Below are 19,227 nucleotides of genomic sequence, written 5' to 3'. Positions count from 1 at the left end.
TTTTTCCATGCACATTCACTCCCCAGTTCTACTGAAATTGTTAAAGAAGCCTTAATGTGTGCAGGCTACATTTTAAAGCTCAGTAGAAATCCAGGAGCGGAAATGTCTTTTTGATCCATTAGATAATCTTGATAGTTGTTATTAATTTTTATTTTAAGGAATGAGAAAATGATAGATGATAAAGATGCAGAAAGGTTGCATAAATTTTAGTCATATGTCAGCAGCAAACCGGAGACAAGATTGTGACAGTGTAATGGGGCTTCTGCAACATAGATTTTTGGACTCCTGGGCGTGATCTTATGCTAATGGTCACCTGTCTATAATTTTTAATTTGGCAGAATTTGTGCTCATAAGATACTCTCATACTGTTTAGTGAAATAGGAGTTTTGCATATGTTTTTAGCCTATGCTGTCAAGCTTACCATACTAACAATACAGATATTTTTGTCTCTTCTGGATTTTTTTTTTTTTTTTTTTTGATCATGCAGTAATTGGTTGTTCATTTAGAGGAAGACATTTGTGTTCTAAAAACAAATGACACACAGCTGTGTAGCCAAGTGACCCGGAGAAAATGAGTTCCCATGATCTATGTGTATGTGCAAGTGAGGGGGATCAGAACTTGTTCTTTGTCCAGTAGTTCAGTTGTGCATGGCCTCAAGGGAACATGTGGCTCCTTGTACTGTTAACTTTCCATGGGAATGTAAGAATGTGTCTCACAGTGCTGGCTAGTAGTTGTCTGGAGGGTTTAGTTTTGCTTTTTAAAACTTGTTTTCTTGCATCTGAATTCCTGTGGTTTGTATAGAAATTGGGGCTGCGTATTGATTGTACTTTTGAGGAAGAGTGTAAAATTGTGTGATACTTCAGTTAAGAATTGGACATAAATATTTTGCATTGCAGTGATAAATGCTATGCAGCTCTTTAATTTCTGTTCTTTATGTTCTTGAACAAATTATTCTATTCAAGGGTATTTGAAAAAATGAAGGGAACTATTTAGTCATATGCATGCATAAATAGACACGAAATTCTCAGATACCAAAGATGTGAAAAGAGATTTTTTTTTTTCTTTTTAAATTTTAAAATTTCTTCTACAGTGGGTGAGACAGGACTAGGATTGGCGGAATCCTTTCTTTGTTATTTGACTTTTGCAAGTTAAAATTTCAGTATTTGAATTTTTAAAGTTTTTTTTTTCTTTGGGGAGTGTGTGTGTAACCTCCTCATCTATAACTGCAAAGTTCTGTAAGGGCATATAATAGACCAAGTGCTGTTCAGATTACTAATGACCAACTATGGAAGCTTAATGCATAGGCTAGTTTTGAAATTATGATTGGCAATTTGATTATTAGCAAAATTAGCTATTTAATTGCATAGGGTTCCTTGTGCCATCCTGAGGTGTTATTCCAAATCTGTACAAAATATGTACAAAATAACAATGAACACTTCTCTGCCTTAAGTGAGGAAATTAAACAGCAGAAGAAAACAGAACTCAACAGAAGTCATGCTAGTTACTTCCTCCACATATCATATTATACACAGCTTTCTCAGAGGCCATACTTTTAAGGGTATGGCCTTGATGAGCAAAGAACCTACTTCCCAAATTTGTCCAGTTCTGTTTAGTTTTCTATTAATAAATGTAGAGGTGGCAGTAGAGGTGGACAGAAAATGTATTTGAAGCACTATTAGATTGCATCCAGTGTCTCTATTTTTAGCTTAAATAGTTTATTTTATTTAAAACTAATGGAGCTCACTGTCATTAGTTGCATCAGCACATGACCTTGCTGTGTTATATGTAAACAGTATGATGAACTGGGAAATTATTGTATGAAGTGTTATGAATATAGTTACTCAGTGTCTACAGGCAAACACAGCAGAAGCCCTTGCTCTCCAGACCCAAGCAGAGGAAATAATAATAGCTAAATCTTTTCACTAATAAGTATTTTCCTTTGTGTTTTGCAGTTTCTTGGTGGTTTTAATTTTTTTCTATATATTTTTTCTATATACTTTAAAGAATATTAAATATATGATTTTTAGGAAATACTGACTTGGACACTGAAGTTTTGGTGCCAAAATCAATTTATTTTGTCAGGTCACTAATCTGTTAATTTAGTAGTTTTTTCTAATACTATCTAATAGTATCTGAAACTGTTTATTAGACTGTAGAGTGCTTTAGTATAAGAGTCAGCAAAATAGGTAAATAATATGCTCAAATAGAATTTGTGTAGCTTTGGAAATCAATACCGTTACATAATCATCTGTCTTATCCAGTGTTAAAGTCACGCTATATTGTCGCATTTCTTTGTCAGTATATTAATATCATGCTGTCTAATATCAAATCTCCATATATAAACAGTTTAAAAAAAATACAAGGAGCTATCTTGTGGCAAAAAGAATGGTTTATTGTTACTTGTCTTTTGAAACAGTTACCAATCCATTCTTGAACTTCTGTCTGAGGGAATAAAACTTCACATTTTTTAGAATTCTTGCACTCTGGGGTCAGAAAATGACAGCAGATGAATTGGTGTTCTAATTTATAATGTGGTGCAACTGAATGAAAATACAACTTTTTGCTTATTTTCATTTATTACTAGAAACATTGACAAGGGAGACTGTTACAGATCATACTTTCAAACTGAACGTTTAAAATGATCTAGAATTTCAGGTGACTAAAATGGTTGTGTATAGTCATATATTATCTGTTAGTTTAGAATCTACTGAAATATCAGGTTTATACCTTGAAAGGAAGCTTTTGTTTTATAAAGTGGAAAGTAACTGTTGCAATCCTGGATGACCTCCAGATCTCCTTTGAAAACAGTTTCTTCACTAAACAGGAATAGCTTTTCTTGCAAATGTTTTGGCTTTCGATTTGAATGCCAGGGATTTGAAATTTGGGGGAGAAGAAGCCAGTAAAGTAGATTAAATAGACTCCTAAATCTTGCTTTGAAATATTGCTGTATTAAGGCTTCTAATTTTGATGAAATGATGCATGAATCTTTTATACATGAGACGGAAAATGTTTTCAAAGAATATGATAGTGTTGAATGCAGTATTAAGACTTTTTCACAGACTGGTATTCATTTTCTCATGTTAATACTGTCCTTCCTTTCAGAGGAAGAGAGAACTGTTTAGAGATTCTGGCATCTCAACATTGATCAAAAGTCATGATAGGAAGAAAATTCTGTAGCCTTTGTCGGAAAATGCACATGCTTTATGAAGATTTTTTCAAAATGAACTTACAAACCTGAAATATATATCAATTCTCAGAGTATCTTTATAATAGCATTCTTGTGTTATGCTCTTAAATACCATTTAATGAATTTGTAAAATACCCTAATATCTCTGCAGTAGAGTACTTTTAAGATGTGATTTATATTCTAGGGATATTTGTTGCTGAACAATACAGTGCTTGAAGCAAAACTAATGAACCAGTCTCCTGTTTTATACAGATGGGATTAGATATGCTCTGATTTGCCTGGAAAAGAGTAAGAAGCCAAGAAGTTTCAAAATACAGCCTACCTGCAGTGCCACCCTGTGGCTTTTTTTTTCATGGCTCCTCTTAAACCAGTTTCTGGTCCCTCGTCCCCAGTGGGAAGATCACTTGTGAATTTCTAAAATGCCTGTATTCCTGGCTGCAGACCTGGTCTAACCAGGACAGTACAGCACATTTCTTTGCTTAACTTCTGTGAGACAGCATTATTTGTCCCTGCTTAGATGGATAACCAGAAAGAGCTCTAGGAAGATGGTTTAATTTTAAAATTAGATTGATTAAGTGGACACAGCATTTCTTATGAAGATCATTGATAGTATTTTGCATTCAAGACATCTGCATATTTGCTGACTTCAATCAAAGGATGTCGGAGAGACTTTGTTCTTAGAAGCAGCATTATGCTTTGAGGGACATGTTGTGCTTTGCCTTGTACCATTTTGAAGAGTCGCTCAAATCTTGGTGGGGTAAGTAAGTATCTACAGGTTTAAGACTGTGGTTTTCATGTATAGGAGGTAATACAATGTTAAGGATATTTCACACCAAGCAAGTGTGTAGGAAGAAACTTCTCAGCACTTCACCTGTCTAGCCTGTCTCAGAGAGCAGAATGTGTTTGGGGTTTTTTTTCACTCAGCTTAGTTTTACTAACATCTCTGGGTGAAAGGCAGGCCTTTACCTATCTGTGTTTTCTTCCTGCCATTCTGTCAGGGAGCAGAGCTGACTCTCTTGCCCCTGTTGCCTAGGTGCCAGCACTAACACGGTTGCTCAGTGCAGGTGTGTGTGGGCAGCAGTTCCCTGGGCTCACCGCTGCCGCCCGCCACCTGGCCCTGAGGTACCAAAAGCTGACCTGCCACTCTCTTGTCCAAGGAGAGTGTTCAGCTACATTTTTTGAGTGTTTTAAATTGGTGCTTTTAATGTTGTTATTGTAATGCTTTTAATATGCTTTCAGCACTTTCTTGCTGCAAAGGTAATTTATTTTAATGTAACGAACTTTCTAGGCTTGCGGTGCTCTGCTGTCGGCCTGCTCGCTTTGCCTCGCTTCCCTGGCGTCCCAGGGCGCTCACTGCCTGCCCCAGAGCTGCTCGCGCCCTGCGGAGGCAGGATGAGTGACTAAGGGGACAAATCGAGTCTGGGCTAGCAAAGCCTTGGCGTGTGTTACTCAGACACCTCTGAGCTTCACTATCTTCACTGAGGGCTTTTTATTTTTCTGTAATAGAAACAAAATGTGAGCGCACGTAAGTATTAAGCTGTGTATTTAATGTGTGTAGGATTTCTCTGATAAGCAGCTGTTTACATTCCCATTTGCGTCCTAATTACAGAAGTTATACGTGGCCTTTTCTAAAAAGTGAGTATTTCTTTTTCCAGATTCACACATCTTGCTTGTGAACTGTAAATAGTAGTGTGAATGTGGGGTCTTAGTTCTTGCAGAATCTTAAATCCAGCAGTAGATATCTGATACTACAGTCCATACCTCTAGGCTGTACTGTTTGCTATGTCTGGTTGGAAAGTCTTAAAACAGTGAGAATTGAAAACGCAGTTTTCTTCTTCTAGTGTTGTCAGAAGGATTTCTTTGACAAGTGTTGCAATTTTTAAATTATGTTTAATATAAATACAGTGTATATCTAAGCAAAATGATGAACAATAGACTTGAATAGAAACATTCGAAAGACTATTTTTGTAAAACAGTTTTGAGTGGTTTAATACTTGCAGTTAGGTACATGTTTATGTAAGCCTGGATTTCCAGATAGTAACAACCAAAGGTACAAGTGAATGTGAGGGGAAAGTCATGGAGAAGTTTTTTATGACTTATCTTTCTTTAGGAAGCTTGTTTGGTCTGTCTGTCACATATCAGTCTTCTGCAGTATTGGGGATGTGTAAACTAAAGTGTCTGCGATTTAAAGTTACTGCAGAATCTATTCAGGATACTGTAACAATTTATATTGTGATCAGTGGAAGGAACAAGTCCATTGTACTTTAGATGTTGTTTTTTGTTCAGTGGATGTTCTTCAAGTGACTCAAATGTAAGTCATGGACAATTCTGATTACTCTTTCTTAAAAGATAAATCTGAAATGCACACATGTGTGTACATTCCTGTGTATCACAGATCCTGGCTTGAGTCTTTCCCATATTAGAACTTTGGCTAGCAAAGTGTTTCACTTCATAAGTGATCACAAAAAGACTGTGATTTTATTTTAAGAAAATACATTTAAAACCATGGTATACCATGTGATTCAAGTTCTGGTAAGACTTCAGCGTTGTGCATAAAAGCCCATTAGTGTCTGTAATGGCACTTTATTTCGTTGTGAAGGAAAATCTGTGCTCGCTGTTGTGAAATTCATGACTGTTGCTGTATGCCCTTCCATTTCTTTTTAATAGGTACTTCTGTTTATCTTTTAAAATTTAAAAAACTGTCATGTGAGATCACCTATAAAGCTTTCTGTCTTTAGGAACCTTTATGAAAAGGTGCTCTTTGGTTTTTACAAACAGTACACAAGGGGAGAGGGAAAACAGAACAACCCCAACAAAAAGCCCTGGTGTTGCTACATGCTGTTCCTTCATTTCTGTGATATGCTGTGTCCAACTTGGACTGTTTGATAGAAAAAAAAAATATTGCCAGAGATAGCCACCTACCATAACTGTTTGCCTTTCTGTTGAAGGCCTTCAAAGTTTACAGGGCTAAAGTAAAACACTGAATCATAAAAACTTGGTGTGTTGTAAGCTCAAGTTTAAAAGTAGGTATCAGGTAAGCAGACCAAATGTTCTGTGTGGCTGGTACATAACTCTAATGTAATGATTTTTTAGTAGTTTAAAAGACAAGACACCTAGAAACATTTGTGACCTTACTGTGGCGTAAGAGGCCTCTTACTGCATGAGTAAATATTTCTCTCTCTCTCCTCCCCCCCACAGCGGAACTTGGCTTCACTGAACTGTGCTGTTGGCATTTCTTCATTTCTCCTGCTTTCATTCATTTTGTTGTTTGTAAGCTTTTTCATTTGATAGGATTTCTGTATTTCTATTCCCCACAAATAGAAGTGTTTGAATACTTGTATCACCTCTTTTATTAATCTTTTCTGAGTAGATAGAAAATCAAGCTTGACAGTCCTGCTCTGTGAAAAGCTTGTAAGATCTTTGGATGTTTTAGCATACAAAATTCTGTTAGGCATCTGTTTTGTGCTATTGCAGAGAGGAGACAGTCTGCGTAAGTGGTATAGCACTCTGATGAGCTGTACACCCATTAGGGTGTTGTACCTAGTTTCTAGAATATCTGGTTTCTCTAGTAGCAAGTTCAAGGAGCCTATGAGCTCCTGTTGAGGTAGTGCAAGTAAGGTTTCTACATTCAAGTGGGTGTTCCAGCAAAATATTTGAATGGTGGAAGATGAAACATGATCTCTGTCATTTTTTGCCATGTAAAACACATTTCTCCCCCCTGCCCTCCCCACAATAGCTCATGGCAGGAGTGTTTTTTCTAGGATTATACTGTAGATATTTTAAAATTAAAATTAAAAAATTCCCTAATGCTGTAACCTGTGTAACAGAGATTGAGTATTGCTGGAGCACTTGCACTTCTTCTGAATATTACTTCAAAATTATGGTTTGAAGCAGAAAACGATCTTTTTTTTAAAAAAAAAATTAAATCATAGTGGTGCAAATAACACTTTCAGGGTGCCAACCTGTTACGTTTGATCTTCTTGGAGATATTTTAAACTGTTTTGTTAATGGTACCATATCATCTCTGCTATATCTATAATGAAGTCTGTATTTTGGAAGGCATATTTTCTTCTCTTTTTTTTTTTTTCAACTTTGATTTGTGCTTTCTTCTTTTGAATACTAGAGAGAATCCCCAAATGTGACTAGCCGCTGTTTCCAGAAGTTGGTGTGGTATACTCCCAGTTTAGTTTTCTGTGATACTGATTCCAAAGATATGTGCTTATCTGAATTAAGGAGCTTGTGTGTGTGCATATTAAGCAAGAAAGAACACTATATTTTTCTTCCTCATTCCTCTCTTATGGGTGGCAGAGAACCTGAGGCACATTCCTTCCCACGTGCCATCTTTGCAACTGTGGGCTTTTGCTCCCCAAGTGGCTTCTTACTACTTTGGAACAAAGGCTGTGCTATAAATCGGTTTCAGCTCCTGTAAACAAACTCTGATCTGAATTATTTAATGTCATGATGAAAAAGGGGAGGGCTTTTAGTTACAAATTTTAGTATTGATCCCAGTGTGATTGATTGTATAATTTTTCTATTGTCTCATGTTTACTTCACTTTGAGGAAGTACCTAAAACTTTCATCACAAAATTTATAACTGCAGTATGATGTTTGCTTTTATTATTTTTCTTTCTCTTTATTTTTTCCCTTTCTTTCTAATTTATCATCTGATAAGTACAGGAACTCAAAAGATGAAGAGGACACCACCAGATACACAGTTCTGAAGAATGGAATGGAGGAGTGCTGAATGAAGCAAACACAAGGTGTCCTTGCTTCACAAGCTGTTTAGCATTGAAACATGGCAATTATTTTAACTTTTTGGTTTCGGAGGAGAAGAGTGAGTGTTACTAAACTTGACCAGAGCTACAGGTTTTTAAAAACAGCATTATACTACATGTAAACGTTCAGAACAAGGAACTTGTTCAACTTTTTAATAAAGCTACTTCTAAATTCCTTACAGCAACAGTGCCATAAAAAGATCTAAGTACAGACTATTTTGTCAAGGAATGGATATTATTATGAAAACTTGTATGTGAAACTGGATCTGAAGTTTCTGAATTAAAGCATGGGATTTCTCAGAAGATCATCACTGTGGGAGCTTTATTTTGTCTCTTTTTTTTTTATTGACTTCTAGGCCTCAAAGTGATTTAAGGATATTCAGTAGTTCTGTTTGGAGGTGTAATTCTCAGATATCCAAAACCACTGTTTGTTGGGTTTTTTTTTCAGTAGTTTGTTTTTGGGTACATTTGATTGTTGAATCTGGTAGTGACGTTTAGTGTTCCCGAAAGTCTTTGTTGTGTGTGGCTCCTGCTTCTGCTGGTTAAGGAAGATAATACTGTTTCAGTTCTCCTTAATGTTGTCTAAATAAATTGTGAAGAAATGGGAGGGCTTCAGAATCTACAGAATAGTCATAATAATAATGTTTGTTAAAGAATAAGGTGTTTGTTAGAAAATCCAAGTTCTCTTCCCCTGTGGTCCTCCGTCATAAGTGAGTTTGGGGGCAAAAAAGATATTTTTAGCATTACAGCTTTTAAATAGTTGGATACTGTCTCTTTTTAACTGTAAGTTCAATCACAAGTCAAGTTTTCCACATTGTGTTCCTTGCGTGATGGCTTGGCAATAGCAATCCTCTTTTGAACCTCTAGAACTTCATAGAGTGGTACGGTTGTTTTCGTTGGTGTTTGTGTGGTAACTCAGTATGTTACTGCTTGTAGAGGAGTGTTGCTTTTTCTAAGTGTAGGTTTTTGGTGATGGCAGTTTAAAAAAAAAAAGAAAAATTTCCAACAACATAATTCAATCATATTTCGGGACCTGGTTCTGCCACGATACCAGTTTTGTTGTGCTGTAGCACCAGCATAGGTATCGATTGTCTGGGGATATGCCTGTACCACCCAGTGAAGGCATGACTGGGGCGTGTGTGGGTATGGCTCTTCGCTGCAGCTTTAATCTTGTAGGGTAAGTAACACAGTAATGAAGGCAGTGTCATCAGTAACTGGAGTGTAGATTACTAAACCCCAGAGAGCTTTTAGCTGTGAATACCACCACATCCTTCACTACTATTTTAATCATGTTTAATTTACAGCTAGTGTTATGCCTGTTTATGTTACAACAGCAGCTTCATTTATTGAAATAACTTGAATACAAGATTATTTTTTCTTTTTCCTCTTTCTGGTTACCAGATCTAGTGATATCTTGGTGTGCTGCTAAGCATATGTTGTATTTCAAGTTTTTGTGGAGGATTGTAAACTGGAATTAAAAAAAAGGAATTATTTAAGCATTAATCAATGATCTTATGGTAACATTATAGCAATAGACCAAGAATTCTCCATCCTAGATTTTCTGTAGAGTGTTTGGTGTAATGTGTATCTGAAGAATCCTGTAAGTTAGTTTATCTAAAATAAAAACAAGCTGAAACTTCCCAGAGGCAGCTGAATTAGGCTTGTTCATGGCCTTCCTGCCTACACACTCTGCTAAATAAAATAATACAGTTGTTTCACAAACAGAGGGAGGGTTATAAAGGTAGCTTTACTGTGACATTAAATCTGTCTTGAGAGCTTTCCCAGAAATATGAATATAGTAATTATATGATTAAACAATAAGGAAACTTTTTGGGTTGTGCACTTCCTCGGGCTATTAACCTAACCACTAATTAACCAACAGGAAATTCCAGACCTGAAAGTTTCATTATTGCTATACTAAACTGTGAAAATATAAGTGTGTTAACGAGGATTTCATTATAGCCATCTGTAGCTTGTTTTTAAATTGTGTCAAAGCAGGAAAAACATAATATACCATCTGTTACCTAGCCATATCAAGTTGACATGAAAAATACTAGGAAAAAAAATCCCCCGATTTACAACCCCAGTTGTCTCTTATTTCTTATATTTCATTTGTGGCAACTGTTATGGTCGTGGCAGTGCCACCACTGTAGCAATGTGTCATTTACCCCTTCAATGATGTATCTAGTTTAGTTTACAATTTCTGTATTGTAACTTCAGTATTTGGGGACAAAGAGGTGCTGACTTTCCAAAATGGTAATACCTGGGCAACTAATGACCCCTCAATTTTAGTGTCATATTCTCTCAAATATGTCTGAATCATCAAAACTCAGAAGCTGGGGATTGTATTGCAATTTAGAGTCCTTTTTGGTTGTAAGTAAGTAAAAACTTCTGGATAACATCTATTAGTATTTTGTCTTTCTCTGAATAGTGAGCATGAATTGAAGCATGTTGCTCTCATCAGATGCTGCTCCTTTTACCTTCACCCTTTTGTTCCTCTAAAGAGCTTAATCTGTACAGACTTTGCCAAGTCCCTTGATTTGTGGTTGTCTTTGACCTTAAAAAGGAGGGAAGTTGTAATGTATTACCATGAAATATTATGGATTCTCCGTTGTCGGATGTTTGTAGGTGTAATGCAGGTAGAGCCTTGGGTGAGAAGGTGGTGGTCTGATGGAAAAAGTTGCAAACATTGCTCTTGGGAAGAGAACTGGCACAGAAGAAAATTCTAAAATAACAGTGGGATAGTGAGGCAGATCCTCAGCAGCGGAGATGAAATGTGACTCAGTGAGGTCATAAAATGTGCTAGTGTTTGCATATTACCTTTTGGGATACGTAGAGAGAGGAGTGATCTATGATGTGGAAATGAGGATAAAAGGTTGTACATGACATAGAGAAGTGGAAGGGTCATGCAGTTGAAGAGAAGTCATACTGACGACAGGCAGCCCAAAATACTGTCCTCAAAAGTTTTCTGAGTAGGCACTCTCTTGAGCCTGTATTTGCACAGCAACTAGGACAGCTTTGGTGAGGGCTTTTAAGTACTGCCTTAGTATTCAAGCAAAACTATAAATTTGGTGAGTGAACTTATGAACAAAATCTGTTTCTCTGCAGACTGTGATGCAACAAGCACAGTTAGAATAAAATGAGGAACTTTTCGATATAGCAGTATATCTACAGTGTAAATGTCTTAATGCTGTAAAAATACAAACAGATAAGTGCTGTGCTGATGTAATGGATGAGGAAAAGCCAGCTGATGCGGTCTTTCTGGTCTTTCAAAAGGCTTCTGCTTGTGTCTAACCTAAAGCCTTTTAGGAAAACTAAACAAACATGGCATAAGACTGTAGATCTTGCATGGTAAATAATTTGCCCAAAACTAAGAGCAAAGGAATGCGAAATGGTCTACTCTGAAGGTGAGGGGAGGCAGCCTTGAAGTTCCACAGGAATCTGTGCTGGAACTCTTAGTTCAACATGTTAAGAACCTAGAAAAAGGGCTGAATAGTCAGGTGGCAGGTTTGGTGAAGTAAAAAGTAGTTATTCATAGTAGTGAGAGGAGACATGACTCTGAAGACTTGCAGAAGGATTTTACAAAAATAAATGGATAATAAAATGAGATTAAATTTGCTTTAGATCCATTTAATACAAATCAGTTTGCCATGTGTAAAGGAATAAAGAAGAGAGAAAACATGATGATGCCACTGTATAATCTATAATGACAATACAGTGCACAGTTATGGTCTCTGTCATCTCCAAAAGTATATAGTAAAACTGGAGAAGGTTCAGAGAGGATCAACAGGGATGGTCGAACGTGTGATATGGTTTCATATGAGGGACATAATGATGTGGTCTCAGCTTTCATGTTCTTACGTTTACTATTTGTACATGTACTGATTTGTTGTGTTCTAACTGTTCCAAGTAAGTAAAAAGACAACATGCATCAGAATTGTCTAATGGTGTAGCATAAAATCCTTAAACCAAATGTTAAATAATGGGAATGTGATTAAGTTCCCCATAACACTGAGTGATTATACAGTCTATAATCAACTTTCCTTGTTGATGTGACTTGCATAAGAAAAACAAGTTCTTGGTCTGCTTCCAAGGCATTTGGAAGCCTCTTGTCTATGCTCTCTTCTCCAGTTCTTTTTTGATAGAACAAAACTATTTGCCTTTCCCTGGAGACTTGACTGGGTTGAACCATCACAGATGAGATGTCATCTCAGTAGGTACAAAGCAACTGAAGAAATGGACTAATAAAGCAAGAATTTAATTTGGAAGAATGCCTGTTCTTAGTAGTAATCCAGGTTTCCTGCTATTCTTGCTGCTTTCAGACTTTAGCTTCTCATGGATATTATTTTAAAAAATAATCATTACTATTTCAGGGTTAGATGAAATAACAGATAGTTTTAAAAAACAGTGTTTTGTTTATAACAATAGAGACAATAGGTTCAGAGAGCTCCAAACTTCACAGATTTGTCCCTGTTGGGGAATTTTTAAAAAACAGATAATAAATCTAACCAGCTTTTCCATATGCACATAATTGATACACATCTGTTGAGTTCTAACAGCCTATTGGACTGCTGGGGGTTTTTGAGTGGTGTGTGTGTTCTTGGTTTGTCTTCCCCCCCCCCCCCCAATGCAGAAATACTCAATGCTCTGCGTAATCACTGACAATTGAATCTGAAGGTATTAAAGATCTAAAAACGAATATTGGGAAGCTTTTGTTTTACTGTTCTCACTAGTCTATGCAAGTCTATATTCTTTTGGTCTTGGAAACAATTCTGTGGAATATGAAACATACATACTAAAAATGTGACCTATACAGGGGCCTCTCTAGAAAGTGTTTTGTATTTAGCACTATCATGTCACTGTAGTTAGCAAAATTAGATTGTTTATTTCTCTTTAAAGCACGCACAAAGAAATTAAATACATTCCATATTTATGATCCATTATTTCCCTTTTGCTGCTGCTATTTGTCAATTGATGTTTCCTTTTTAGGGAATGTTAGCTAATACAGCAGTGCCAAGATGAGTAATTTAAGTAGCTGCTTTATGGAAAAATGAGAAATACTTTAAAAATTCTAATCCTAAAGAAATTCTAATGAAACATTTTAATTCCATTCCCTTACATATTTGGGGTTTTTTCCTTATACCCTAAGTATTCCCCCACCCTGTCTTTTTCACAAGTGTTCTAGGAACTTAAAGAAAAAAAAAAAAAGCACCACCAAAATCTAGTAGCCTAGGCAGTATGATTTTGGGGTGGGGGTGGGGGTAAGTAAAAGTAATCTTTGTGAGATGCAGGGGAAGTAGCCAGGTACATAATTGCAGAAATAGAAAATCTTTCCTTCATTCCCTTTCAGGTTATCTGAAATGTTGGACACTTGTTTATTGTGGTTGGTAGTATTAAATTCCATTGGTGACTCCCTGAATGAAGACCACATGATTTTTCAACAACGATAAATTTACTGCTTAATATGTAAAAGCCATATGAAGGGAATTGCTAAGTAGATAAACAGCATATAAAATTTAGTACCTCAAGATACCACTAGGACTAAAAAAAAAAATAATCAGATATTTTATTATTGTGAATATTAACAGAATATTTCTAGCTACAGCCCTTAGACCCAAGTAGTAATTAACACCTCCAAGTGGAATTTCCAAATATTTTGTCCTGTGTAGGACGTATTAGCCATGGGGAATGTGTTAGTATTTTAGACAACATTGATACTGTCTGCACTGAAATTTTTACTGCTGGCAGTCTAGTCCTGGAAGTGTTGCTGCATCTGCATTATCTCTGTTCCCAGATTTTCAAGCAATTGAAATTGCTTCAAGAATTTCTATTCTTTGTATTGTTAACTCTTGAAGTTTGGTTGTAGAGTGCATTTGACAGAACACCACCAATTGATCTTTCATTTAACCTTACACATGTTAGGTAAAACTGACTTAGATTTCTGTTTTGTCTGACATAATGGGGGATGGATGCTAGTGATGGGAATTCTTGAATAAGAGAGTCTGGACAAGGAACAGTCAGGAATGTTCACTCAGCACACATGGACTCACACAGATGTTATCCTCTCACTGAAGTGATACACAAGCCACCTCGAAACACTGTGTGGCCTGATAACGGGTCTAGAAGCAACATTTACCAGTGATAGGAACCTGCAGGATGTTGCCATTGATGATAGCACTTGCACAAACAAAAGAGTTTGACTGCCTTCCTTCCCATTCCCTGGGCAGACTTAACTGTAAGCAGTCCTTACATGGCTGTATGCATTAGGTTTGACTTCGAGAATTGCTTTTAAGCAGCTTTTGTTTCTAATTGACAATAAGGTCAAGCTTCTGTAAATTAACCTACGCTGCAAAGTTGTTTATTATTTTCCTGATAGAATAAATATTGTACTTCTGTTTGTGAAATTCATTCATCAACATCTTAAACTTCAATAGTTTTGTAGGTAGTACTGTGATCGAATTAACTACATTAAATGGGTATTTGTCTCTACTGCCTAAGTATTCTACTGATACTAAAATTTGCTCACCTGAACTGTTTGGTTTGGTATCTTACAGACAGAGACATAGGAAAAGCTAAAAAATATGGAAGAGAGTCCTAATTCTAAAACTAACCATTAAACTTGTATTGCAAAAATAAAAGGGATACAGAAACCACGAGTGGATTCTTTTTATGGTATAAAGCCACAGAAGACATAACAAAGCTACTTAATACTCTTTTGAATTGGCTGAAGTAGAGATGTCAGGATTAATGGCTATACAAATCTCTAGATGTACTCCGTAGGCTGTGTGGTCAGGTGGTGGGATTATAAATAGGTAGGCTTACTGATGTCACCAGTAGAGGAAGGGGACAACCGTGAGCTTGCCATGCACACACACACTCCGTCCCTTCTACCTGCTTATGCTATTGAAAGAAATTCACTTGATTTTAATGGAGAAGAAAAACTTCTGTTATCTTGCAGGTAAGCAGGAAAGTAGTGCAATCAGTTCTACTAGCTGTTCTTCTTCCCTTTCCTTGTTCAGATGATCAGCAGAATGGCTTCCAAGTAATACTTGTATTCTTTTACTGGTGAGTGTCATACTAGCAATACTTTGCTATACATGGATAAAACTTTGACCCACAGAACTATTCTGGTTGGTGTAAATGGGAATTCTGGAAATGTTAATTGATGTAAAGTGACATATTTTGCAAGACTAAGAATGCAAATGTTGGTATTTACACAGCTTTTCCCTGCTTGTTTGGTTGAACTAGTCCTAACACCTGCTGTGAGGAAGAATATTTACCAATAATTATATATCTGCAGCAGCATTTAAGTTATTGCGCTTTTAAGGGAAGGCAGAATTTGAGTGTAGGACAGTAGGTAAATTGCCAAAACTCAAATGTAGGCCTGTAAAAAGAAAGACCAATTAATGTTTGTTGTCCTGTTTTCAGAGAAAGTATGTAATTCTTCTAGTCCAAGGTACAAAAGCTTTTTTTTAATCCCATTTCTGGCTCAAGATGAGGGTGTAAAAAGACCTGTAATTCATGTGGATGGACTGCTGAAATTTTGGTGACACATTTCTGGGTATAGAAGCTGTTCCATATTTTAAGTTGATGAGTGGGGCCTAGAAGCTTGAATGAGGTTAGTGAGATTATTTTAAATGGGAGAATGTTATTTCATGCAGACTGTAAGGCTTTTCTGGCCTTAATTGTCTTTCATCTGGTCCTGATCTACAATTCTGTTTGGAAGAAAACCCACTTATTGTAAAAGTCAATGCCTTTAGTGTTTAATATAGTAGTCATTGCTGTTTATTCTGTGTATTCTTTGAATATTACGTATCACTTTCATTTATCGTGGAAAGCATTAAAATAATTTTGTAGTACCTAAATAGACTCAATGCCTAAATAACTTCACAATGCCTCGCTGCACTTTGCTTACAGCAACAAAGAAAGAATTTAAGAAATCTTGTTCAGTTATGCTTCTGGCACTGAATTGTATGTTAGTATGTTTAAAACTCATCAGTGAAAAATATTGGGTATAAACTTGTGATAGTGAAAGTTGAGAAGGATGAGGGGGTGAATACAGGAGAGAAGTATAGTAGTTATAGCAAATTATTCATCAGCATAGTTGTATAGGAAAGTTTCTCTACATGCCCCAGAGCAGACTGCTGCTGCTGATAATAATCCTTATAAAGGTTAGTCAGAAGTAAGCTTCTCCCCTTCCTAAATAATTTTTTCCTACTTTATAGTTAATGCTGAAGTCCTGTACCCTTTTTCAGAAAGAACAGAGGCTTTCTAATGGAAGTAATGGGTCTTCCAAAATAGTTTTGGTGTTACCACCATCATGCAGGGAGCCAACTTTCTTTGAAGAAATACCTTTTTTTCTTCCTTGCCTGTTTCAAGAATCCAGCAAGAAATGGATCTAGGGGATTTTGAGCGTGCAGAAGAAAGCAGAGAATGGGGCTGATGACAGGTCTTTATGTAGTTGGGGATGAGTTTGGGGAGGAAATAATAGCATTCATTTGGGGCCTTGATTTCCCAACCAATGAGGGAGTTTAAGTTAAAGTAGGACAAAGGGGAGGGAGCTTCTGCTGTCAGCGGCAGTAAAGGTGGCTATGAAAACTGCTGGTCAGGCTTATGCTATGAGGAGAGCTGGGATAGGACTTCTGGCTGTGCTTTGTACCACCCATCTCCCCTCACACAGGGATCAGGCTCAGGCTCCAGCAGCAGCATGGAAATTTGAGGAGGTAGTAAATGCTACCCTGTTCTTGAAGGTAAGAGGGTTTCCCACTTTGCTTTCTGAGGAGGATGCAGGGAGGAAGATGCTGTGAAAGATGAGCAGGAGAATCTGTTGGCAGGTAGGTACTCAAAGCATTTCTTAGTTTTGCAAGGAGTGTTAGCCCAAGATGCTTGATACTTCTGTTTGGGGAACTAAAGCTATGTTGTTAGTACTTTGGGAGAAACCTCTTTATTACATCCTAGTTTTCAGGATATTAACTGCCAAGATGCTTCTCTTGCAATTTATTAAAGAAAATGCTTGTTTTAGTACTATTTCTTAGCCTGAACTTTTTTTTTCTCTCTCATTTTCTTTCCTGTAATGAGCTAGGGTACCTTGTTTGCTGACATCGTTGTCTGTGTAGGATCTCTCTGTCCATTCTTCATGTGTCACATAGCATCTGTATATATATATATTTTTTAAATTTTTTTTTTTTTTTAAGCTTAGGGTAGGAAACTTTCCCTGTGTCCCATTTCCTTCCAGTGCTTAATGTCATGTCTGTTCTCCAGTCTGCTAAACCCTCCTATTTTTTGGTTATGCAAATGTACAAAACATTTTGAAATGTTACCAAACTATAGATAAAGGACATAAAAAGACAAAAAAAAACCAACAACCCAAACCACAACTAATAAGGCTAATAAAAGTTCTGGTGGCTGAAGAGCTTTCTACAAGGGAGAAAGCTTGTTCTGTTCCACATACCTGCATGAAAAACAGAAATTAGCTGCAGTGATTTCCAAAGTTGCATTGATGTGCTTGGCAGAATTTTTCTTTCTGTATCTGAATTTTCAGCTGGGAAATGGGACTGTTGCAGCTGAACCCAACCTTCTGTAGCAGCTAAAAGGAAGAGGGAGTAAAGTTTGTCTTCCCTGCTGTTACTGCAGAGCTTCCTAGCTGCTGTCCTGCATTATTTTATGTTACCCATCCACACCTACACCCACGTACCTGTATTTGAGGCACATGTGTATGTGAGGAAAAAGGGAAGGGTCCATATTGGTCTCTTTCCTGGCTACTGTGATACTCAGTGGCTCTGTTTCCTTTTCCTTACCTTCCAAACCTCTAAATCCATCCAGTGTCTGCCTCCAGTGTTACTTCTAAAACATGATTTTAAAAGGAGAGAAAAGCAGCAGCAGCAAAGCTCAGATAAATTGACAATTCTTACCTCTATTGATGTTCAGAATGGCAGCTGAAAAAGCCTATGAGCACAGCTAGGTGTTTCATCTGCTGCTTTGAAAGACAGTGGTGTTATACCTGCTTTCATGACTAGGAGATAACAGCCAGAAGGGCAGATTCAGGTTTTGCTCTATTTGAGAGCCCTTAATTGAACTTTTCTTACTGGTCATAGGAGAAGAACATCTGTATGAGCATCCTTTTATAGCAGTTGTTGAAAAAAGATTTGAGGGTTTGTTCCTAGTGGAGGTAACATACGTTTGCTTGAGTTTTAAGCATTTGTTAGATTTATTAGTGTATCAAAGGTTAAGCTCCCCCTTTCAGTTCAAGCTGCTTTTTGTTTGTTTTTTTTTTTTTCTTTTTTTTTTTCCTGTTTATTCAGCCAGTTATATATTACTCAATTACTGTTACAGATTTACTGCTTTCTCTTCCCTGCTCCCTTTCTTTTCTGTCAGGCTGTTTCCATAACTGTAAATACAATAGTGTCGTATATAGTTTTAATAGTTTTGAATGTCATTCAAGTTTTTTGTACTTTTGGTAGTAAATCTGGGTTATTTTTTGCATTTTATACTTTGTGGTAAGGTTGCAAAGTACATGCTTACTGCAGAGGTATCTTGCACCTGGACATGCCAAGTTTGTATTTTGTGTTTGCCCTATTTACTTCAGAAGTCTTATGTTCTTAACCTCCTTAGAGGTAATGTTGTTGGAACTACTTTTCCCCTACACTGCTGCTTTTTCATTTGTATGTATTTTTTTGGAGAAAAATAAATACTTTTAGCACAACAGAATGTGCTATAAAGGAACTTTTGTATAAGAACACATTTCTATAATTTCTCAGTAATAATAATAACCTTTAAGCTAATTTATAGCATAAGGTATTTTTTATCCCCTGTTGCCTGCTAGAATTCTGAGCTCTTGGCTGTCTTCCTAATAGTGAGGCAATTCTTAGGCTTTGAGAGGAGCTAACTATGTTTTGTTACTAAGTCAGTAGCTATCTGTGCTTGGGAGCTGGGTAGTCTTTCATATTACATCACATAAACTTATACTGTAGTTGCTGCCCTTTAATGCTAAGAGGGGCACAATTAAAAACATGCCCGTTCCGTAGAGGTTTGTGTTTACATGGCCTCTGAATCTCCCCTTTTTCCTTGTAATAAGAAAAAACATTGCATGAATTATGGCTCGAATACAGTCTCTTCTGTTTTTAAGACTGCCACTGCCATGGGGACAGACAATCAGACAGGCAAGTGTCTGTTCCAAATGGTCTGGAGGGAACTGGGGGATTCATTTGTTGCTTTCTTGCTTTTAGTGTGAACCAGACATCTGAAGATTCCATTAAGCTTTCACCT

At 36.8% G+C, this 19,227-nt stretch overlaps 1 protein-coding gene across 4 annotated transcripts in view; it reads left to right on the top strand.

Annotated features, from left to right (window-relative positions):
* COBLL1 (cordon-bleu WH2 repeat protein like 1) overlaps positions 1 to 19,227 on the top strand; it is an 89,043-nt gene that overhangs the window by 19,350 nt on the left and 50,466 nt on the right. Inside the window, exon 1 of one of the 4 annotated variants that reach the window (XM_074910195.1) lies at positions 14,812 to 14,920. The exons of the other annotated variants lie outside the window; for them this stretch is intronic. Coding sequence (XP_074766296.1) covers positions 14,826 to 14,920 — 95 coding nt within the window. The 5' untranslated portion in view covers positions 14,812 to 14,825. Of the gene's footprint in view, positions 1 to 14,811; positions 14,921 to 19,227 lie in introns of those variants that run through there. 4 annotated transcript variants of the gene reach the window in all.

The sequence above is a fragment of the Athene noctua genome, chromosome 7, assembly GCF_965140245.1.
Source record: "Athene noctua chromosome 7, bAthNoc1.hap1.1, whole genome shotgun sequence".
Lineage (NCBI taxonomy): Eukaryota > Metazoa > Chordata > Aves > Strigiformes > Strigidae > Athene > Athene noctua.
The sequence above is the reverse complement of the archived record's forward strand: the minus strand, read 5'-3'. Positions and strand labels throughout refer to the sequence as shown.